The 22,553-nt window shown below is 36.7% G+C and overlaps 4 protein-coding genes across 8 annotated transcripts in view; 2 read left to right on the forward strand and 2 right to left on the reverse strand.

Annotated features, from left to right (window-relative positions):
* inpp4b (inositol polyphosphate-4-phosphatase type II B) overlaps window positions 1–2,934 on the forward strand; it is a 98,938-nt gene extending 96,004 nt beyond the window's left edge. For all 3 annotated transcript variants that reach the window (XM_079462264.1, XM_079462265.1, XM_079462267.1), the window contains one exon: window positions 626–2,934. In XM_079462264.1, coding sequence (XP_079318390.1) covers window positions 626–758 — 133 coding nt within the window. In that variant the 3' untranslated portion in view covers window positions 759–2,934. The remainder of the gene's footprint in view (window positions 1–625) is intronic.
* Window positions 2,914–7,688, reverse strand: il15 (interleukin 15). 2 transcript variants are annotated; one of them, XM_079462271.1, is made up of 7 exons: window positions 7,407–7,682; window positions 6,956–7,322; window positions 6,109–6,203; window positions 3,974–4,070; window positions 3,683–3,727; window positions 3,462–3,584; window positions 2,914–3,372 (listed from the first exon to the last, which is right to left on the reverse strand). In XM_079462271.1, exons 2-7 carry the CDS (start codon window positions 7,025–7,027, stop codon window positions 3,238–3,240), a joined length of 567 nt encoding a protein of 188 aa, XP_079318397.1. In that variant the 5' UTR covers window positions 7,028–7,322; window positions 7,407–7,682; the 3' UTR covers window positions 2,914–3,237. The 2 variants fall into 2 exon arrangements, with proteins under 2 accessions (XP_079318397.1, XP_079318398.1); XM_079462272.1 differs by lacking the exon at window positions 6,956–7,322 and having other exon boundaries at window positions 2,922–3,372; window positions 7,407–7,688.
* znf330 (zinc finger protein 330) lies at window positions 7,573–10,792 on the reverse strand. Of its 2 annotated transcripts, none has more exons than XM_079462269.1 (10): window positions 10,477–10,792; window positions 10,127–10,253; window positions 9,885–9,904; window positions 9,715–9,785; window positions 9,401–9,477; window positions 9,104–9,230; window positions 8,858–8,962; window positions 8,741–8,787; window positions 8,517–8,634; window positions 7,573–8,333 (listed from the first exon to the last, which is right to left on the reverse strand). In XM_079462269.1, exons 2-10 carry the CDS (start codon window positions 10,244–10,246, stop codon window positions 8,083–8,085), a joined length of 936 nt encoding a protein of 311 aa, XP_079318395.1. In that variant the 5' UTR covers window positions 10,247–10,253; window positions 10,477–10,792; the 3' UTR covers window positions 7,573–8,082. The 2 variants fall into 2 exon arrangements, with proteins under 2 accessions (XP_079318395.1, XP_079318396.1); XM_079462270.1 differs by having other exon boundaries at window positions 7,741–8,333; window positions 10,362–10,549.
* On the forward strand, window positions 10,778–21,001 carry rnf150a (ring finger protein 150a). Its single transcript, XM_079462268.1, has 7 exons — window positions 10,778–11,667; window positions 13,767–14,017; window positions 14,096–14,167; window positions 14,319–14,401; window positions 14,549–14,645; window positions 14,725–14,920; window positions 17,555–21,001. The coding sequence occupies exons 1-7, from the start codon at window positions 11,220–11,222 to the stop codon at window positions 17,671–17,673; spliced, it is 1,266 nt and encodes a 421-aa protein (XP_079318394.1). The 5' UTR covers window positions 10,778–11,219; the 3' UTR covers window positions 17,674–21,001.
* Window positions 21,002–22,553: the final 1,552 nt, after the last annotated feature.

The raw sequence follows: 22,553 nt of genomic DNA on the forward strand, positions 1-22,553 counted from the left end.
CTGAGTTTTTCTCTTGGCTCTCACAGCTACAGTCTTCACAAACAAACTTGTTTTTGTTTTTTTATGAGCGCTGTAGTTATCTGATGCTGTACTGCTGCTGGCAACTACCAGGTTTTAGCTATTTAACTTTTGGCACACAAACCTCAGTTCAGTCAGTCAGTTTCCTTCATATTTTACTCACCATGTGTTGTTTGTGGAACACAAAAGGTCAAGCTAAAAGATTTTGAAAAAGATTTCTAAGTTGCTCATGGGTGGTATGTACTGGTGCATGTTTGTTGTTAGGAGTTTGATAGATGCGGTCGCTTTTTTCTGTAAAAGTGCACACTTTTTTTTCAATATCTGCGTATGGATAGAAAGTCTGGAATGAGATAAGCGCACATGTTTCCTTTAAACCAAAGGCAAAATTGAAGCATGTGTATGTTTGGAAAGCATGTGAAAAATCACAAGTTTCATTTGTTTGCTTTGACAAACAATGAATTTACATCATTGCATTGTGAATTGAGACAAGATGTGCCATTTTTTCGGTTAGAGTTTCCACATGCTTTGCAAAAAGTGTGGGTAAAACATCACAATCATGCGTTTCCATCATCAGCCCTGTTTTTCTTTCTCCATCTTCCCTCATCAGAGAAGGATGCCGGATTGAGAATGTGCACAAGAATATAAAGTGCAGAAAATATGCTTTCAACATGATACAGCTGATTGCCTTTCCAAAATGCTACCGGCCACCAGAAGGAACTTATGGCAAAGTGGATTCTTGAAATCTTGACTCAAGATTATTTATGGGCAGCTGGGTCGACAAATCTGAGGCCACTTTGACAATGTGGGATTACATTTCAACCTGAAAAGGATATGAGAAAATGTCAAAGAAATTACTTCTGATTGTTATGCTGATAATATCATTTGTAAACCGAAATACATGAGAAAAAACACAAAAAAGCTAATTATCACACAAGACTTTTGGATGTACAGTATTTGTGTGTGTGTGTGTGTGTGTGTGTGCATGTATAGATGCTACACCAGCCAGCAGAAATGAAAATGTTACATTTGTAGACTGTTTAGCCAGTGCACGGCATTATTTTACATCATTAAAAAATACCATGTTAACTATAGAAATATAATTTTTCATGTTTTATTAAAAAGTGTAGGCCAGTCATCACTCTGTAATTGTTTGATATATCACCCTGCATTATCACCTCTCTGTATATGTTCGAGTGTCAAAGCCATCAGTTCTCCTGTTGTTACCCTTAATCTTTTGTTCTTCTAAGCTGTTTTTTATATACTTTATTGTCATAGTTGTTTTGGTATACACAGCAATTGTACAATATCATCTCTGTTTGTTAGTACGATGAAGAATATGACTTATTTTAAAAGGATTGTAAATTTAACATTATGCACATTTGCACGAAATGTAAATTTTGTTTACATACTGTGTGCTCTATATATTAGCATCTTGTAAAAAATATTTTATTCCTTAAAATCTGCTATGGATTTTGCTGTTTGTTTTGTACATCTTAGGTTTGTTGTCTTGGTTTTTTTTCTGCATTTTTGTCCAGTAGGATGCCTCTCATGGTACAGGCGATAATTCATAATTACAAACAAATGAAATCAAACCAAACTGATCCTTTTTATGTCAAGTTTCATGAGTTTTCTACAGCTGCGTGTTTATCTAAATGTATGTGCTGTCACCAGTCAGAACAGAATGTCACCTGTATATTTCCAAAACAATAACACCACGTGCATCAGCTGTGTGTGACTATGGAAACAAAGAACCCTCATATTTGCATGACAGGCCATCAAAACAGCTAAACAGGTGTTGATGACAAAGTAGATTGATGGTGAAGTTGTCTAAACCTTTGAGGCTTTGCTATTTTCTGTTCTTACTCAAAGACTGTTGTGTTGTTTTAATTTCTTTTATTATATGTGTTTGGTCATCAAATGCCTTGTCAGCTGTTCTTTGCTCACATAGTCCTGTCCCTGTTTTATTCATAACACTTATGATACCTTGGGAACAACTGTAGTGACTTTGTTGTGGTATATTGTACGTGTAAATCTGTTATGTGGCTGGTTTGGACAAGAAAGTCAAGTTACAACAAGTTAAAAAGCTTTATCATGTTCCTTCATAATTCATTTTGAAAGATCCTACATGCTCTCCAAAACTAAACTTGAAACATGATAACCACATGTCCTTGGGTCAGATGTCACAGAAACTCTTCCTGTAACCATCACATGTCTGTTCTGGTTGGTGTTCACACTTGCTTCCAAACAGCTACTGATTTCTGGTGGAACATTCAAAAGACCAGAAATGTTGCGTGGAAACCATCCTAAATGTGATTTTACGATAAATTCGATAAAGTGCGTACATCTGATCATAGAACCAACGTACGCACAGATAACATGTGTACACCTCTCTTTCAGATGTGAAATTGCATGCAGCTCCACAGTTTCAGATCTCCGCATTTTAATGATGTCTGATTAATGTTATTGATATATAAAACAGTGTCTGTCAATGTCCAAATCCTATACAAGCAGCAGGAATTATTCAGGCCTATATTTCCAAAAACCTGCAGCACTCAAGACAAGAAAAATGGCATCAGTCTGCTCAGACCCAACGTCGCGCCAACCATTTTTATCAATTAATTTTTTTTTGCATACGCACACTTTACGATCAAATCTGTGAGTATGCACGTTTTATAAATGAGAACCCAAACCAACTTCCTCAAGATCGAGTAACTATTTGTCAAGAAGTCTGAATGTTACTTGAGGAAATGTCATGCTGCAAACTGCAATATATTAAACATTTTAGATTTATGAGGGTTTACATCACAGTGGACTTCCCTGAGAACTGCCTACGTGAAAGAACAACAATAGCTACACTTTCTCGGGATGTTTAACGTTCAACAAAAGACTCCATTTGCTTTGTTAAATATGTTTAATGTAACAAGACTGTATATAAAAACAGCAGTTCATGGAGATATAACAGCACCTTCTGCTCCCATTTGTACAAAGAACTTTAAACAGTATTTCATATTTTGCCACCATAAATTCTGTACAGTCAGAAAATATTTACAATTAGACATTAATTTGTTACAAAAATATATAATTATTAAAAGCTTTACAAAATGAAACTCTTTGGCCTGAGATAGGTTTGTGAAGTGCAACATATAAATATGGATAAAAAATGTTAGTATAATTTATATAATAGAGGATAAATAAGCTTATTTGACATGCAGAATGTTTCTAATCACATGTAGATTCATCAGGGTTTTCCTTGCAAAGTTGAGTCAGTTTTTGAAGAAGAGTTTTCATCCTTTCATAAAACACAGTAGAGTTTGTGAGCTCTTGTGCTTCGCATGGATGTATGGCTGAGCAGGTCTAGAGAGGCAGTGGAAAAAGACAGAGCCACATTAATGTCTGAACAATCTCTTTTATTATACGCCCACTGGGGTAGGGTTTTCACTTACACGTTCTTTATATTCCTCAAAAGTTGCCAACACTATTTCAATGTTTCGACCTGTGACATTTTCCTCATGAAAAACAACGTTCATCTCCAACAAATAGCAGTCGAAAAACTTATTTGTACATTTCTGAAAACGAAAAGGAGGGTGCATTAGGACTGGATTAATTTATACACAAATCAAATTGTATGTTATGCTAATGGTTGGTGTAAGAGAGTCACACTTACAGTGATGCTTTCAATATTTGGTGCATACAAGCAGGTATTAGACCTCTGGAAAAATGTTTAAAATGATCCTACATTAAGCACAGGATTTATATATTCTGTTTAAAAGACATTGAAATTATGTTGGAGGTTACATGATTGGTTAAATAGAATGCATTTGAATATAATTACATATTCAATTGGGGAAACGGTTTAAAAACCATAAAATCTATAAATTCAAATCCATAAAGGGACTAATGGCATAGAAATGACACACTTCGCCCATAAATCACACAATGGCCATAAATGACTTACATAAAACACATCTCTTGTCTCGTTGAGAGCATTCTGGAGGTTCTTTAGAGCCTCTATTTTGTGACTGTCAGCCACAGGCAACAGAGCACTTAGACAGCTAAACACACAAACAAATAAACAGAATTACTCAATCAAATCTGGTTGAAATGACATTTTAAACCGTTTTTCATCTTTTGTAGATAAACAGTATTATATTTATATTCATAAATATCTATTATACTGTATATATTACATTGTAATATGCAAGTGTTTACCTAAAGTAATCCTTAAAGTGATAGTTCACCCAAAAATGAAAATCCTGTCATCCTTTACTCACCCACTTGTCACTTCCAACCGAGAGTATGACTTTCTTTCTTCCTCAGGACACAAAAGAAAATATTTTGAAGAATGTTGTTAACTGGCACCTATTCACTTGCATTGGTTTTGTGTCCATACAATAGAAGTGAAAGGGTGAGCAAATGATGACAGAATTTTCATTTTTGGGTGAACTATCACTTTAAAGAACTGTTCAAGTCATGACTCACGTGTACTACCTAAATACATTTCTTCACAGAAAAATGACTACAGAAAATCTGTACTGAAGAATGATTTCTGCATAAATCTAAAGGCTTTTTGGCATGTAGTTTCAACAAGACATTTTGACAAAACATACTTGTGCTAAATATTAAAGCTTTAGGAAAAATCATAACAGGAACTCAAAAATCATGTAGAGCTGAATGTGCTGTGAAACAGGCCAATACCAACTTTATTGAAAGTTTATAAGAGGAGTGGCAAACAGTTTTAGCAATCTAATTTTAATATCTGCAAACATTTTATTGTTCTGATTTGACAAGATAATGTAGATAATTGTAATGACTGCTATAGTGTTAAACAACGTTTAATGGTAGTCAAACGTGGCCCATAATTTTGCTTTCCTAGATTCTTCAAAATATCTTCTTTTCTTTTGTGTGCAACAAAACAAAAAATTTTTAAATAAACGTTCCTACTACGGTAGTCAATGATGCCCCAAAATTGTCAGTTGCTAACATTCTTTCAAATATGTCTGTGTTCAGCCAAACGAAGAAGTTAAGTCACTTATTAAGACACCAGAGCACTTTAAAGTGCTATGGGAGAGTCACTCAATAGCACTATATCCTTGGCTTACTGCAAGCATCTCTATAATAATGTTCCGCTCCAGTAGTCACTCTACCGTGGTTCACTAATCCTGCAACCGCAAACACTTATTCGATTCACTTTATCTCCATTAAACATCCATCAGCATCGATGAGTGCATATTTATTGACGGAGCAGGAAAGTAATCTGAGTATCACTCTTACTTAATGACCTTTACCCTAGTAAAACCTGACTAAAATTCTGTCTAAGCGTTTTCGTAGGTGGCATGCCTCTCGTGCCCTAAAATGCGTAGGCAGCTAACATCCTTGCCCATGTGACTCCAATAAACTGTCTGCAATAGCAATTATTGGCTAAATAAACAAACACCGGCTTTAACCACTATAATGTGAAAAAATATCACAAGTCATGATATCTCTTTCACCTTTTAAATCTGTTACCTAATACTTTTAAAGTCCCCATAACCCTTTTTTACAACAGATAAAGGTTTATTATGTGATCATTGTTATTTATAATGTACTGAAGGTTATGTAATGTTATTTGCTTCAGGCAGGCTAAATTTAACATTGTCGTAATAGCAGGTTCATATTCCCTCAAACCAAAGTCACAGCTCTTAAGATCACATTATCAAGCTAATGTAAAGCTAAAGCAGAATAATATTTGATTTCATATGGCTCACGGGCTACTTACATAGCAATGGCTAAACAAAGACAACGGCCGATATGGAGAAATTATTGTTTTTATGTCACATGTAAGTGCCTGCACAAGATCACGTTGATTGTTTTATGCATTGCAACTACAAGGAGGTCCGAAGGTATGACAACTGCTTTCTTACAAGGCTCACACTATTACTTTATCTGGTAATCCAAGCTAAATACAATACAACCTAACATAAAAGCGAAGTTAAACGGATTATTTTTCAATAGTTATGTCTTGGGGTCCCCATAGTACATACACATTGCTTTAGTAAGAGCAATGTGACAAAAAGAAAATCAAATGAAGTAAGCAGTCATTCTCGGATATACCTCAGAATTAAGAAAGAATTCCAAACCTCGGAGTTCAAAGGGCATTCCAGGTGAGTTTCAACGCACCAAGGGTTGCAACCACATCTACTAATTCTCTGAAAAACAACAAACGCGCCTTTAATACATTCAGTGACTAAATAATGCAAACATTTTCAGTTTGAGAAAAAAATTATTTGAAGTCAAAGCAGTTCCTGGAATCGATAACAAGATAGTCTGTCGAAACTGAAAGCTGATAAATATTTGCGGAGTCGTTTTCACTTATAGTCAACTATATACCAAAAAGAAGGTTGCAATTGCTGAAAATGAGAGCATAGTTTTTATGACGCTCCAGCAACCAAGTCGTTTTTTTAAGTCTATAATCGCCGCAAAATAGACACATGAGCCAAGGAATACATTTTCTTTCTGATAATGGCTATTTTTATGATGCGTCAAAGAAATGTTGTTGCGACAATTATACAATACGAAATACTGTACGGGGCTTAATCGTTCTCGTACGCCAAAGCAACACTCAGAGAGGTTGTTGCATGCACTGCAATTACAGTTTAGGTTCGAAATGATAGCCTTTGAATCAACTCGAAGGATTACTTTAAATGCCCAAAAACTAACAAACCACGAAGACCATGTCAAAAACGTTTTGTTACATCCAAAAACACGTTAGGCTTAATATGCAGAATACATTTCAGGAATGGGCTTTTATCTCCTAACAGAAAAAAATCCACAATCAATTCATAAATGCAATGATATAGCCTATTGCGTTGCATTGACCAATGCAGTGCGTTACAATACAATACAACTTTTGTATTAACCCCCAATGCATTGCCTTTACAACAGAGAACGTATCTCCTACCATTGTTTTTAGTTTTGGTGGTTTATTCCTAAATCCTACGATTATTGCGAAGCAGATGGTCATAAGAATCATCGAACCCAGATCTTTGGTAGGCCAACCACGAGAGCTGCATACAATTCACATGTTTTCGTAATGTTAAATCCCTTGAAGAGTGTCATTGAATGTGTCAAATCCTATTTCTTACTCCAGCGAGATAGTCTTCTATGCATTATTCCTCCACGAGCGCACATTGAACCCGTCTCGTCTTCCCCTGATCTGCTAGTGAAATCCACGCACATTGACAGACCGCCCAGCCCGTCGACTGAGTCTCTTTCACTTTGATGCAGTGTGAATGATCACTTGGCAGTGTGAACACTCATCTATGTTTCTTTTATTTGGGACGTTAATAATAATAGTATTTTCAGACACACGTGAGAAAAAATGATTTAAAAGTAATTCGAAGATAACTCACCATATAAGATGCACATGATAGTGTCTAAAGTCCATTTATCACTTCATAGATTTACATTCACGCAGTTGGCAGACGCTTTTCTCCCAATGCGACTTCACATTATCCAATACACTTTTATTGCCAAGTGGCTTATGTGCAATACTCTGGGATCGATTCATAGGGCAATAGTATATTAATACGTAGGCCTACTACATTACAATGATAAGTCAATAATAAGTTTTTAGTAAGATTATTATAAATAGTACATTTAAGATAAGATTACATGTAATTGTTTCTGTGTGCACTTTCTTTAACTCCCTCATATACCGACAAACTGGTGTCCCCGCCCAAAACTGACGTAACTTAAAAGGCACTGCTCCAAGTGTTTTTCTTAGAACAAATACATCAATGATATCGGTCACGTAACGTTAGACACATTTTATTTACGTTTTTTTCATTTACATTAGTTTCCAGTCCTCAAAAATTATATTTATATTCCCAGATTTTCTGCGGTGACCATGAAAAACAAATTTAAACAAAATGTATTTTTAAAAATACCACTTCAGATATATCTGAATTTCTTATAATGTAGACACAAATAGGCAGATGTGACAATGTTAAACTGACACTTTTTAAACTGGGTCACACTTTGGGTCTAAACCTGCACAATTTCAAACACAAAATATTTTTTCTATTTCTATGAAGCCTTTCCACAGGTGGCTTCCAAGCTGAGATTTGACAGCGTGTTATCAACCTCAGCATCATCTTCCTCCTCTTCGTCATCATCATCCTCCTCGTCGTCATCTTCCTCTTCATCATCAAAGTCATAGTCATCCTCGATGTCATCATCGTCTCCTGCTCCAGAATCTTCATTTTTCCAGTACGAGCTGTATCCTGATGCGCCATCCTCATCAGTGCCACTTTGACGACCAAATTTATGGTTTCGAGCTGCACGATGTACAAGCAAAGTTAGCCAGTGAAAAAGAGAGATCAAACTGCTACAGAAACAGAAAAACACTGCAGTATTCTGGCAAGCAAGCAGTCACGGTCATATCACGGTTTGTAGTCATCTGTACTGAAGAAAACACGTCCCTCTTATATATAAATGATTAAATTAAAGATAGTACTCACTGGACATGCTCAGATCTTTTGTCTCCTGAGTTTCATGTCCACACTTTGGGCACGGTGGAGCCTTGCCTTTCTCTTGTTTGAATACTTTGCTTCGGGCATGATCGTCACAGAAACACACCTGCAAAGAAGATTGTTTTAAAAACATTGCCGTTTGTCCAAACAACATATTTAAATAAACAAAAATGTTATCAATAGTAGACCTTATGTAAATATAAAATCCTAACCTTGCATCGTAAACAAGAATGCTGACCAAGTCGATTGCATGATAAGCCTGGAATTGGATCAAAAGACTAAGTCACAGAAATTTTACTTCATATTAGAATATTAAAAATAAAATGTACATTTATAAGTCTCAGCCTCCAAAACTTGACAGCTCGCCTGGTGTTCAAACTGATCATCCTCGCACAAGAAATTGTGGCAAAAAGAGCATCGGAAAATTCGACCACCTGGATAAAAAGTGTGAGTTTATAAGCATTGAACTTGTTTGTCCGGCAATATTAAAGCAGATCATTTCACCAACAGTAATTTTTTATTTGATAGCTATTTTCCTATGCATCACAGATAAAACTCTGTTGGTTACACCTTACCATGTTCCCACACATTGCGGTCGCATTCAATGCAATCTGCATCAACAAGGGGGCAGGAGCAGGCATGGGTACTTAGGCATTTCCTGCCATGGCACACCCAGGCTTCACAGAAATCGCAGATGGCCCCCTAACGGTCAAAAACAGTACTGCATAAACCATAAATCAATTTTTTTAACAAAAAAACACTTCATGTCCTTGTTCACTCATCACCCAATTGTTTTTACAGTCCGACTGGACAAATAGAAAATAGCTGTTCCAGTAAATTAGCATTTAAGACATGTTGTTGTTTCTGCATACCACCATCCCCATTCCGGTGCTGTGAATACCAGGATGTTTGATGACACAGTCTGAAGACTTCATACATTTTGTTTTGCCTGTGAAGAAAGAAAAAATTATAAAAATAAAAGCAAATATCTGAATAAATCTGTTCAAAGGTGAGGTGTGTAATTTAGCCATAACGCATGCAAGTAATTTTTAAACAAATACCCCAATATAGTCAACTATAAAGATAGTCATGCCCTAAACTAATTCCACTGGTTGTGTCAACACCTGAGAGTCAAGTTGTTCAGGATACTTAATCAAATAACACTGTTTAACAAAGTAATGCTCACCACACTGTGCACACATGGGAAGTTTCTGCACCGACGAGCAGAAATAGCAGAATGCTCTGTTCTTTTGCCGCCTGACAAAAAATAAATTAATTAAAATGTTTTTGTTTCTCCAACTATGAATGTAATTACTGTAAAAATGGTAACAAGAAACTATATATAATTACGTTTACCTTTGACATTTATCACATTCCTGTAATACAAATAAAAGGTTTGTCAACGTTTGTATTATACTACAGCGAAAGACTGTTCTGAATTTAAACACGACATGATTCGACATAAGTTAACAAGAGACATAGGTAAAAATGGCCTATTCCTTTAATTTTACAGACACATTAAAGTTGAAAAAAATACAGTTACCCTGAATAGTATTTTGTAAACTGTAATAAAAAATGAATAGAAAAACCATGCTTACCATTGTAAAGTTGCACGGGTGTTTAGCCACATCAACATTATCTTTGTTGGCTCGGGTCTGTTTCTCTCGCTCCTTTCGGCTTTCAGCCTTCTTACGGGCACCAGTCTTCTTTTTTGGCATCTCTCACCTTCAATATCACAAAAAAGACTCGCGAATTAAACTGCGGTGACACTAATTTAATGTCCGGATATACTACTTATGTGATAACCCACAGAGCGCACGTGAGTGAACTGACCTATGAATAAATGATTTAAATAGACACATCACTTAACAATTTCTTTTACAATCGCATTAACGTTCAATGTAGAACTAAACAACATAATCGATCGTTTCTGTCCTGCCAAACATACCAAGAAAAATGTAAAATCGCGCAGGAAACAGTCAGCTTAGAAAAAGCTTACGCCAAAGCAGATCACACTGTGTGTGCAACAGTAAACGTTCCGTACGAAAACATCCGAGTGCTGTCAGTAGTTCCTCTCTTTTGCAAGCCGGGTTTTTGTGTGTGTTTTTTATATACTGTATATGTGATTATATCCGACGGTATCTCTACGGAAATATCATTTAAATATTTGACGTATTATATCTGGAAAAATAAATGAAAATGTAGTCCCACGCCATCAAATAAGATGGCTACACACTGCTGTTGATGTCAGAACGGGTTGCCAGGTACCAACCAAAACACGTTAAGGACTTTATCCGTTTGGTCGTTGACAGTTAGCACATTGGTAGAGCAGATTTATTTATCTAAAAGTATACATTTCACATACCTGACAACGAAATTAAGCCACATCTATATATTTTATTTTTCTACAACGTACCTTTCGCAATAACTGGCAACTTTGTGGTGGCACCGTCACGAGAAGCCAAATCCTGTTGGATGAAGACGGGATGGTTCACTGTATCTATAAGCCACTTTTAAAGGACAACAGACTTTAACGTGGACATGTTTTAGATCATCGGGGACGTGGCAAATAATGCGTTACTCAAAGATCTTCACTTATATTATGGAACGGTGTATTAAATGACAGTAGAGAGAAAGAAATCCCATCTTGTGAAAAAAGTGGTGTTGGGGACCATTTAGGAAAAAAGGACAATGTCCTTAACGCAAGCTTGCCGAAGTCTTGCCCTGTCTGCATGGCTGCTGTCATTTTGTTTTGTGCATTTCTTGTGTTTGGACTTCACAGTGGCTGAGAAAGAGGAATGGTACACTGCGTTTGTCAACATCACTTACTTGGACCCAGTGACATCTCAAGTCAGGACAGAGAAAACTGAATGCGGGAGATACGGGGAACACTCCCCTAAAAATGACGCTAGGGGATTTCTATTCATGCCTTCTTTACTGCAGGACAGACAGGCCTGTGACAGCAATACCAAATTTCCACTGCCCCATCCCAACACTCCATGGATAGCACTGATATCAGGAGGAAACTGTACATACAGAGAGAAGATACGACATGCTGCCAGACTCAATGCATCTGCTGTCGTCATATTCAATTTGGGCTCCAGCGATCCAAATGAGACCATTACTATGCCACACCAAGGTAAGAGAATAAAATGTTCCGCTGGGAAACCTTGGTTCTGTCCATTTAGGGTCTCAACAGTCCCTAGATCTCAGTGGAATTGAGCATCTTTGGGATGGGGACCAAGAAGTTTGATACACAATGGCTCCACCATACAACCTAAAAAACTTGATGGATCTGTTGCTAGTATCTTGTTGCTACGGTAGAAACAACAGGGGGGTATTCCAGAAAGCTGATTATGTGAAATATAACTTTCAGATTATGTAAGTATCCATAGCAACTTAGTCTCTGAAGATAACCTGCTCCAGAGCAGTTTTTTAGACTTTATTATTTAACATTTTAAATGAAATAATCTTTAAATAAAATAATGTAAGATGTTATTGTTAAAATGTATGTATTTATATTGAATACTGTATATACTCTGAATTAGGTTTATTAAAACATCTCCAAATATCACTGGATGGATATGCACACCTTTCAATTTCCAACAGTTAAAGGATGTCAATAGAGAAGTTTATTAACTGCATAGAAATTGCATATCATTACTCACTTATTATGCAATATTTGATGCGTTGGGTCAAATATAGTTGTGGCCTTATGGTTAGAGAGTCCATATACATACAAAATACATAAAAAACGTAGACTTAAGGTTTTTCATACTGACTGTATTCCTTAAAAATTTCTTTCTGATCCTCAGCCTCCTCTGAAAGTTTGGTATTGAAAGACTCTTCTCCAAGTTACAATTAGCCTTTCAGGATAGACAGTTTCCACATCTTTTAACATTTGGAAAGCCATAGCCTTTTAGCTAACAAAACAAAACCAAAGATTATAATGGATATTTTTTTAATACATTCATTTAAAATGGATATATTACATGACATATTGGACATGTACCAGTGGGCCTTGCGTTTCATTAACTCTGTAACTCTGTGTAATTTGTGGGAGGTTGATGAAACTTACCCTTCAAACGTGTTCTGGAACCAACATACCCCGAGTAAGCAAGGTTTGGGTAAATCAACAAAAGGAGGTTAACCCTGCTTTCTGGAACACCCCCCAGGACACCTTCAGGGGTCTTGTAGAGATCATGTGTCCATATACCTATTAGTTTAACAAATGCGTTCACATGTGGACATTTTTGTTAGTTTGCTCAACCAGTTATAAAATACCTTTATTTGTTCTGTGGAAAGCAGTTCTTCAAACATGATGTAAATATTTGAGTGTGCTGATGTTGACAAACATTGGCAGAAATTTCACATGATCTTTCAATTCACGTCTTGTGTTTTTCATGACTTCTGCTTTGTTGCGTTCACGTCTAGCTTGACATGCAGTTTCAAGTCTCTGTTTTCCACCATGATGGGTGTCGCTCTTTTCCTCTTCCTGTCTTGCAGATTGTTTTTGGAACTCTTTGTGGTTCTGATTGAGTGTCAGCGCCTCTAATATACAGCTTTTGAAAATATATATTTTTTCTGAATTAATTTGTTCGTTTTTTTATGCTGGGAAGTATATTTAATAACACATTATTTAACATGGTTATAATAACAGAAATAACAAGCTGATATCATAATGCTAATGTTTTTACAATCCGGTAATTTAGTTTTAGTACTTTTGTAGAGGTTTTAAGATGCTGTCAATTTGAAAAGATGAGGGTATATATGCTTGCTATAGGCGGTTGCTCTGGTTTTTTGGTGGTTGGTAGGGTGTTTATGGCTGGTTGCTTTGGGTATTGTTAGAAGATGAAAAAGATGATCAGACGTCTGATAGACCTGATTATGATGTGTCAAACTGGCTAGCAGCCCTGCGATCGCTGCTCTGGATGTCATAAGGTTGCATTCTGTGAAAGCAGAAGCTCTATTTATAAGCTTAGTATTGTCCTCTCAGCACAGATGTTCCTGCACCAGTGCAGCCACGTGGAATCATGAGGGGAACTTAAAGACGCAGTCACACTGATTGTCTGTGTCATCAAATGTTAGTCTGTGTTCCCATTTACATTAAGCACGAATAAGATGCTGTATACCATAACATGAGTAATGCAGTGCGTTTGGCTGTCTGTTGCTAAAGAACACGTTAGCAACTCTGCAATTCGATTACATTTCTGTTGCTCATGTCTTTCGTTCCCTTAGGTACTGGAGATGTGGTTGCTATCATGATTCCAGAGCTCAAAGGACGTGAGATCATGGCCCTGCTGGAGAAGAACATCACCGTGGGGATGCACATCAGCATCGGTACACGGAACCTGCAGAAGTACGTCAGCCGCACTTCGGTGGTGTTCGTCTCCATCTCCTTCATCGTTCTCATGATCATCTCGCTGGCCTGGCTGGTCTTCTACTACATCCAGAGGTTCCGTTACGCCAGCGCGAGAGATCGCAACCAGGTACAGTCACTTTAACAAACACAGAACTTGAAACTGAAATGAACATTGTCTTTGTCACTCATTTGATGTCTTTCGCAGAGGCGGTTGGGGGACGCTGCAAAAAAGGCCATAAGCAAGTTACAAGTGCGAACCATCAGGAAGGGAGACAAGGTGAGTGTCACTGATTTCTTTTCAGTAGACATTTATCAACCCACTGGAGTCATTTGAATTACTTTTATGATGGATGGATGTTTGGAGTAAACTTTAAGATAACATGATGGCATTTTACTATGAAATAATTCGTTTGTGCTCCTCTTTCTAGGAAACCGAGTCGGATTTTGACAATTGTGCAGTTTGCATCGAAGACTACAAACCAAGTGATGTTGTGAGGATACTGCCATGCCAGTAAGATTCCAGTCTTTTGATTAATATTAGAGTTATGAATCTCAGATGCGCCACTGTGGCTAAGCACAGTAGAGTTATTGATAGTTTTATTTCAATAAAATGTTTTGTTTAATATTTAGTTTTAATGCCTCTGTGCTGTTTGGTTAGCCATGTGTTCCATAAGAACTGTGTGGACCCTTGGCTACTGGAGCACAGAACCTGTCCGATGTGCAAAATAAACATCCTCAAGGCATTGGGCATCCCGGTAAGACTGTAACACTCTGAGTTTGCCTGAACATTCTATATGTATTTTCTTACAACGCTGTCATTTACCATCTAAACAGCCCGATACAGACTGTTATGATGACATCCCTCAGGACTATGAGGTGTCAATCACGGGCCCGCCCACAAATCCTGTGACGGGGGCCAGTGAGGTCACATTGGTCGAGAACTCTGTGGTGCTGGATACAGCTGTCAGAACAACAGGCCTGTCACACATGTACCATGAGATAGACTCCTTAGCACAGGTCGGAGAGAGCAGTGAGTATCCAAAAATCGTGTGTGGTGTTTTATACAACAGTGAGCTGTTACATTTTATTTTATTTGTTATTCAATATGAAAGTGAAAAAAATCTGACTTCAATTGATGGCAAGATTAAGTAACACTGCTGTCATATACTGTACATACGTATACATAAATATATAGGCATACTACATTGGATTGAATACACACAGTGTATATAAAGAACACATATATGTGCACAATATACACATACATTAACACAATGTGTTTTTTATGACAGTTTAGTAAAGGGCCGTGCATATCTCAATAATTCTATGCTTATCTAAATGATTTGAAATACCAAAAAAACATTTAAATTCTAAAAGTTACTTATAGACTACTTTGGATGAAGTAAACAATGCCGATCCAAAGCTTGAACTGATCATATTTTTCCATAATATCGTGCAGCTCTATTGGTTATATTGCTTTCAATATATTTTAAACAATTTCAATTGATTTTAGAAAGAAAAATGTCGTATTGCATATCGAATATCGCATTATTTAGCTTGCTACTGCATATTGTATTTTTCTTTAATATCGCACAGCGCTAGTAGTATTTTCGAAAGCACTTAACAGAATTGAAAAACAGGACTTTCCAAACAGACAGACGCCATTGGAAAAATTATGTTGGAAATTATGCATCATGCTGGAAAGACTGAAGGAGGCTCTAGGCAAACCACTGAGAGACGAACAGGCTGGCTTTAGACAGGATAAGTCTTGTATAGACAATATTGAAACCCTGCACATTATCATCGAGCAGTCCTTGGAATGGCAGTCTCCACTCTATATAGTCTTTGTGGACTTCGAGAAGGCAGAGAAGTTGTATGAAAGCTAATGGCATACAAATGGATCCCACCCAAGTTTGTCTCCCATCATCCAGCAATTATACAGCCACTGGACATGCCAGGTTGTATACAAAGGAAAATTTACAGAACCTTTTCAGCTAAAACAACCTCAATTTCATTTATGATATCAGCCTATTGTCACACAGTAAACAAGATGCACAGCAAAAGCTTGATCGGCTAGTAGAGGAAGCAGAGGAAGTTGGCCTAAAAATAAACATGAATAAAACAGAAACCACAAGGATTAGCAGCCTACAACAGGACCAAATCCAACAACATGGTGTGTACATTAGTGATGTTGACAGATTAATCTACTAAGTAAGGACGGGGGAGCGGTAAAATAACATCAGGAGCAGCACAAACAAAATTAGACATGCTTTCAATACCTTACGCCTCATTTGGAACTCAACTTCATTTTTGCATCTAAAACAAATGCAACAAGACGGCTAAACCAACGTAAAAGCAGTCTTGTTGTATGGATCTGAAACCTGGAGACTGACAAAGACAAAAAAAATCCATACCTTTATCAACAGATGCCTCCGCTGCATTCTACTTTTGATGGCCAGAAACAATATCAAATCGAAGCTTGTGGAAGCAAACAAACCAACTGCCTATTGACAAAGTTTGGATAGTTGGATAGGGCACACCCTCCGTAACCAAACAGGCACTGGAGTGGAACCCACAAGGAAAGAGAAGAGTGGGCAGGCCAAGACAGACAGGGAGACGGTGCCCTGAAGGTGAGATGAAGGCAGCCGGATGGTTGTGGTCCCAGCTGAAGAGAGTCACTCAAAACCGAGTTTGCTGGAAGACTGTTGTCGTGGCCCTATTCTCCCTCGATTATAAATAATAATGCATAAGCACGGACATTAATGTAAATAAAAATACTTTATTGTACATATTGGGATTTACAGTAGAACAAGCTTAAAATCGTAAACATTCTAGACACATAAGAACCGACAAGGGTTTAAACTAAACAGGGAGTATAAACACACAAGAGGAAGTGAACTAAACTAGACACAGGCGGTGCTAATCAGAAACTAACACAACATACAAGAACTCAATGAGAAACGACAACAAACATTGAACCAATAAGTGTAACGCATAACTAAACTAACAATGAACAGAGACACAATCAAAAACACAAATACATTAGAAAGACAGTCCTGACAGGAAATGTTTATTTTGTAATCTCAGACATAATGTTAGGTTTTATCTTATGCTACCTGGGTGTTAGAGGAATCCACATGTCTCCAGGGTTCTGTGAAATCAAGATGGTGTGTTCTACATATACAGTAATAGTTCACACTCTGCCAGCGTGTTCCAATTTTCTTTTTGTTATATATATATGTTATATATAGCCCTAGTGTAGTGTGCACATGCAGCACTTTGCGATCAGTCATTTAACTGTTCCTCTGATGTCAGCTCAAAGCAAGACAACATGATGTCAAAGTTGTCAATAAAAGGCAAATTTATTCAAAGTGTACTTATCTTCATGCCATCCCATCCCAGTATACAGTATGACTTGCTTTCTTCAGTTCAACACAGGATAGTCATTTTATATAAAAATGACATCATGTTACTTTCTTTTAATGTACCTAAAATAGCGAAGCACACACATCCATCAGGTGTTTTCAGATGCAAAATGTACATTTGTGAGAGAAATCAATGAGTCATTTTCACCGGTACGATGTAAAGTTGCCACAGTGCAGCCATATTTGAATTTCCATGACGTAACTTTAACTCCTCTGTTTGCTCTCCTCTGTTTCCTCAGGCGAACAGCAGCCCTCTGTTAGTCATGATTCAGACACTTCCCTTATCATGCCAGTTGAGCTGGTCCTGTCCGGCATGGACCTTCAGTCTGAACCAGAACATGAAGATGTGAAGTCCTGAGAGGTCGCCGTAGGGGCAGATAGACTCAGCGTGCCATTAAGGGAGCAGGTCTGTAGTGGAACCAAAACAAACAATAAAAGCACACGAGGGCAGTAGCAGTACATGGTGTGCAATGATCTTTTCTAAGCCTGGGACCTCATCAGATTTTTGTTCCACTGTCATGGAATCTTGATATGTTTCTGCTCTTCTTTTCCTGAGCGTGTGTACAGTAGATTGAGAAGGCAACCCAACTTTTTCCCTTTGAACATTTCCATATAGTGGAAATTTTGACTGTTTAGCTTCTCCAAGCGATCAGATACACGCAATATTCCACAACGAATTTATATCAAGACACAAAATGCATAGATTTTACAGTATGTGGCCGACTTCGTGCTGAGTGTCAAACACAGTTTATGTAAACTACTTACTTATATTCGGAATTTAATAAATGTTTTGTTATTGCAATGGACCTTTGATACCACATTCATTTAGGTGATCAGTGTTTTAGCAGATGTGACCGTTTTTGTGCATCCTTTGGGATGTCTCTGTTATAGATAATACATTTGTAAATCACAATGAGACAAAAGCACAACTATAAACTTTTCACAGAATTAAGCTTTGACAGTGTTTTAGTTCTTCCGCTAGTGTGAACTTGCCAGCTAGTGACACCACATAAAGCAACATGCTTTGCGAAAATTACATGAACACAGTCACGAACGACTAGGCAGTAAGCAGGGCATTGCACGTGGTGTAGTTGTACGTTCTTGCTGCACGTTCTTGCGTTTCAGTGTTGAACCTCAGTGCTTAAAGCGCTTCTCGTAATCTTTGTGCCATTAACACAAAACCACTAAGATATATCTCAAAAAATCTTCTTTTGTGTTCCACAGAAGAAAGTGCCATATAGAAGTTTTGAATGATATAAAATAAATAAAAAACGTGGTTTATTTTCCAACAGTTATGTGGCAGATGTTAAAAATTCAGGGGAATCTAGCGAGAGCGTGATATTTATTATTAGCAGATGTTTACTAGCGGTCAACAATTATATTTGTTTAATGCGTAAAAAGTTGCACATGCATTATTTTTTGAACGTACAGTAGCCAATCAAAGATTAGGAGTTTGGGGTTGTAGATGCTCCTCATGTTTCATACACATAACACATTCATTAATGTGTTTGTCGCTCCCTACACTTGACAGTGTGAATGTGGCCATTTTGTTAATCTCTTCATCATAACAAAGAAAATAATCACCCTGCTTTTAAACATGACTGATATAAATGGCTGTTTATGCTTTTTATGTTGCCCAAAAGAAAAGTGACTGTTGAATGAGTATTTTATTATCAAATGGTTTATTTTTCTAAAAAAAAGGCACCTTTAGATATATATTGGCACCTTTAGATATATATTGCACATACATTTAGAATTTTAGAAATATGAATGCAAACTTTTTTCTTTTCTTTCATTTCATTGAATTGTTTTGTAACATACAGCAGGCTATATTTCTGAAAACTGTAAAGTTTCAATCCCAGATGTTTATCATTATTTACTACATAAGGTATCGAGTCATTTTCTTCCGATATTTAATTGTTTTTCTCATTAGTTTCTAAGTTTATAGAGGCCTTAAATGCACTGCCCTTAGTTAAAAGTAGACGTTCATACCCAGAATGCACTGCTCCAGACTGGGCTAATGTGCAATGCACAAGAGAATGTTCAATACACGAAATAACCAAAGCTTTAGTGTTTCGTGTTTTTGTTCATGCAATATATGTAAAATTGTAGATTTCATCACTAAATATTTCTGTCCTTCCTAGAAAAAAAATCTATTTGGTTGATTTGACCTACAATCACCCCATAGTACTCAAGACTTGTGCTGTTATTTCAGTCTGACAGGCAGAGATCTCACATTCCTCTCCCTAAATTTTCTGGCATGTATAAATGTAATGCTTAAAGATAATAATATGATTTTGCTCTTATATTATGGTGTGTATTTAATGATTTGAAATCAGTCAGTGTTGGTTTTTACTGGCTTTTGTATTACTGTATCCGTATGATGTCATCGTCTGTCTAGGAATTAATCCCATTAAAGGAGTAATGTTATACTCTTTTCTTTCTAATAATTAGTTTCCTTAAGGTATACTTGTAACATTTTTATGCCCAACATTGTATCACATGATTATTTTAAACACATCTTCTCCTTGACCCTTATGTTTAAACGGCTCTGCTCTGCCTGTAGAAATACAATATGTAATTTGGTCATGTCCATGTCTTCAATATTTGGTCATGTCCATGTCTTCAAATTTACCAAATATGTGTAGTGGAATTTTTTATTTTACAATTGTCATTGTATTTCTCCTGATATGACCCCTTTAGGGAACATATTATACAGTATTTACTGTAAGACAGTTGTAAAGAGCAAGGCGGGATGAGAGCCGTGAGGGAACGGCTGAGGCCGGTGACGCAAGTGATAATGAGTGTCAGCTGCGCGTTGCACCGGTCTCACATCTCTATGAGCTCCGGGAACATAAAAGGACGAGCGACTGGAAGGTACAACGTGAGAGGACCAGGCCTGGACTTTATGTTGTGTTTTAGTATGTTTGTATGGCCGGCAGTCGACCGTGAGGGAGCTGCCGTTATTTTTAGTTTGTTTAATTGTTTGTTTATTTGATCAAAAGTCTATTTTATGTTCGCCGGTTCCCGCCTCCTTCCTTCCTCACAAGGAACATTACATCATTATTGTCAAGATAAAAGAGTTGTCCCTCTGTGCTTTTCTTGAATAAATCCATGTTTTGTCATACACTGCACCTGACACGCTTGATGTAAGGTTTTTGTAATGTAAAATAATTTGATATGATTTTATGTTCTTTAAGCAGGTGTAACTGAATTGCAGAAGCAAGCTACAACACAATACTGCATTTCGATAATGTTATGTAATTAATAATATATTTATTTCAGCTGCCAGAAAATGTTTTGTCGTACTGAAACAGTTTTCTTGTTATCATGCACAATCATATATGGCACATTTTATGTCCACTTTGATAGATGTATGGTAAATGTTCAACACTTTTATTAGACTAACTCTTGGGTTAGTTTGGTCACCTATAAAAAGGTTATAATGCAGTAAACACATAGAATACAATATGTTGCACGTAATTGTAAAAAGTCCAAAATTGTAAAGACAATATATTTTCTATCAAGTTATTTTTGTCCCCTGCTCAGTTTGTACGTAAGTTTTATGCTTTAAAAGTAGAATTTCATTTCTTCATAGACAGACTACTGTTTGAGTGATCAAAGTTGTTCAGCATATCCTTTTACCATGAGTCTGTACAGATAGCAAATAAACGGCAAAAACTAGCAATGTTTGTTCCTGTCCTTTTATTCCTAGAGCAAATATTTTAGATGATTCTTCTGATAATGTCCTCAATGAATTAAACTTAGAGATTAAATTTATTGAAATTTAATGTAAATCCAAAAATGTCATTTTTCCATGTTTCTGTTTAGTGGACATTTACATGACACTCTTCATTTTAGTTGCTGTCATAATAGCATGTGTTTCCAGGCAACAGTTAACACAGAAAAGCCAATATTGGAACACAAAGTGTAGGGATCATCTTTTCAAAATGGCGTTTAAGTCATGCAGGTGACATCTGGTGCAGAAACCAATACAAAAAATATGTTAAAGCTTTGTCAACATAACACAACCATCTCTGACATAATATTTCCATGGTACTCTGCCACTGATTTATCTCTAGATTCAGAGATATGTTTTTTCCTGGTACCCTTATGCCCATTTCAGTCTCAGTCTTTTATCCTCTTCCAAATAGCCCCTTATTCAGGTTCGCCTGGTTGTAGGTAGTGTTTTCATTTGTTATACACTGAGAATTTCTTTGCACAGGCTCACCCAAAAGCATGACCTCAATTTCTGACCTGTTCCTTAGCCTTCAGTTAGATCTTCTTGAACTGTGTGCCATCCTCCCAGAGAACCTCACTTTTTAACAGGCCGTGCTGCTTATGTTTCTCATAGATACGACTTTGTTTAATTAACTGTCAACTGCTAGTGGAACAACCAATATTTGCTGTAATGATTATTTATGCCTCTTCTGTTGTAAAAGCTCTTTGCATGTCACAAATGCATGTGACGAAAAGCCAAATATTCCAAGAGATATCAAACTCAAGGTGCAGAATTGTGACTTTTAAATAAATATCTTTAAAAGGCCCGATTTTTATAATATTGCTAAAACACTGGGTTTTTTTAACTGTACTCTGCCCCCTGGTGGATGACATAAAAATTGTTAGCTTGCTTCTCTCACACATTTAACATGTCTATTAGGACAATAAGAACAAATCGAAATTGAAAGAATGAAACGTAACTGTGTATTTTTTTTAATTCACTATTAAAATGTATCTATTTTATTATTACTGATAGGCTGACATACGTAGCAGGCCCCGCATATTTTTGTAAAAGGTTTTTCAGATGTAACATTTATTTAAGGAACCAAATGGTTTTTCAATGGCATCGAAGAACCGTTTGAAGCACCTTTTTTGAGATTGTCACTTAAATAGTTGAATACTTTGTTAAGCAAATTCCTAGAAACGAATAGGCAGCTTCAGTTTATACATGTGTGTTTCAATGATATTCGTTGTTATTGCAGAATTTAGTACCCTTTTTTCCATAGCGTTTCTGATTAGGACTTTCTATAATAATAATAACAATAACGATACTATATCACATTATTTTTATATAATTACGATAATATTGATCATTTGTTAACACTCACAGTACTTACTGTAACATCCGGTGTTTTTGTTTAGTGTTAAGTTCACAGGAAGTGTGACAGAAATGCTCTCTTTTCATCTTCTCAGTTAACCTCAGCTAACCTTTAAACAGTTTTGGGTTGTTTATATGTC

The sequence above is a fragment of the Barbatula barbatula genome, assembly GCF_947034865.1.
Source record: "Barbatula barbatula genome assembly, chromosome: 8".
In the NCBI taxonomy this organism is placed as follows: domain Eukaryota; kingdom Metazoa; phylum Chordata; class Actinopteri; order Cypriniformes; family Nemacheilidae; genus Barbatula; species Barbatula barbatula.

Excerpts from the sequence above, each read along its gene's own strand:
- znf330 (XM_079462269.1), bottom strand. The coding sequence starts at position 10,246 with ATGCCAAAAAAGAAGACTGGTGCCCGTAAGAAGGCTGAAAGCCGAAAG. Across the intron at positions 8,788-8,857 it reads GGAGGCTGAGACTTATAAAT|GCTTATCATGCAATCGACTT; the intron begins GTACATTTTATT and ends ATCCAATTCCAG. Across the intron at positions 8,334-8,516 it reads AAAAGATCTGAGCATGTCCA|CTCGAAACCATAAATTTGGT; the intron begins GTGAGTACTATC and ends TACATCGTGCAG.
- il15 (XM_079462271.1), bottom strand. The coding sequence starts at position 7,027 with ATGATTCTTATGACCATCTGCTTCGCAATAATCGTAGGATTTAGGAAT. Across the intron at positions 3,585-3,682 it reads CAAATATTGAAAGCATCACT|AAATGTACAAATAAGTTTTT; the intron begins GTAAGTGTGACT and ends TTTCGTTTTCAG. Across the intron at positions 3,373-3,461 it reads TTGAGGAATATAAAGAACGT|ACCTGCTCAGCCATACATCC; the intron begins GTAAGTGAAAAC and ends CTGCCTCTCTAG.
- rnf150a (XM_079462268.1), top strand. The coding sequence starts at position 11,220 with ATGTCCTTAACGCAAGCTTGCCGAAGTCTTGCCCTGTCTGCATGGCTG. Across the intron at positions 11,668-13,766 it reads CATTACTATGCCACACCAAG|GTACTGGAGATGTGGTTGCT; the intron begins GTAAGAGAATAA and ends TCGTTCCCTTAG. Across the intron at positions 14,646-14,724 it reads TCAAGGCATTGGGCATCCCG|CCCGATACAGACTGTTATGA; the intron begins GTAAGACTGTAA and ends CCATCTAAACAG.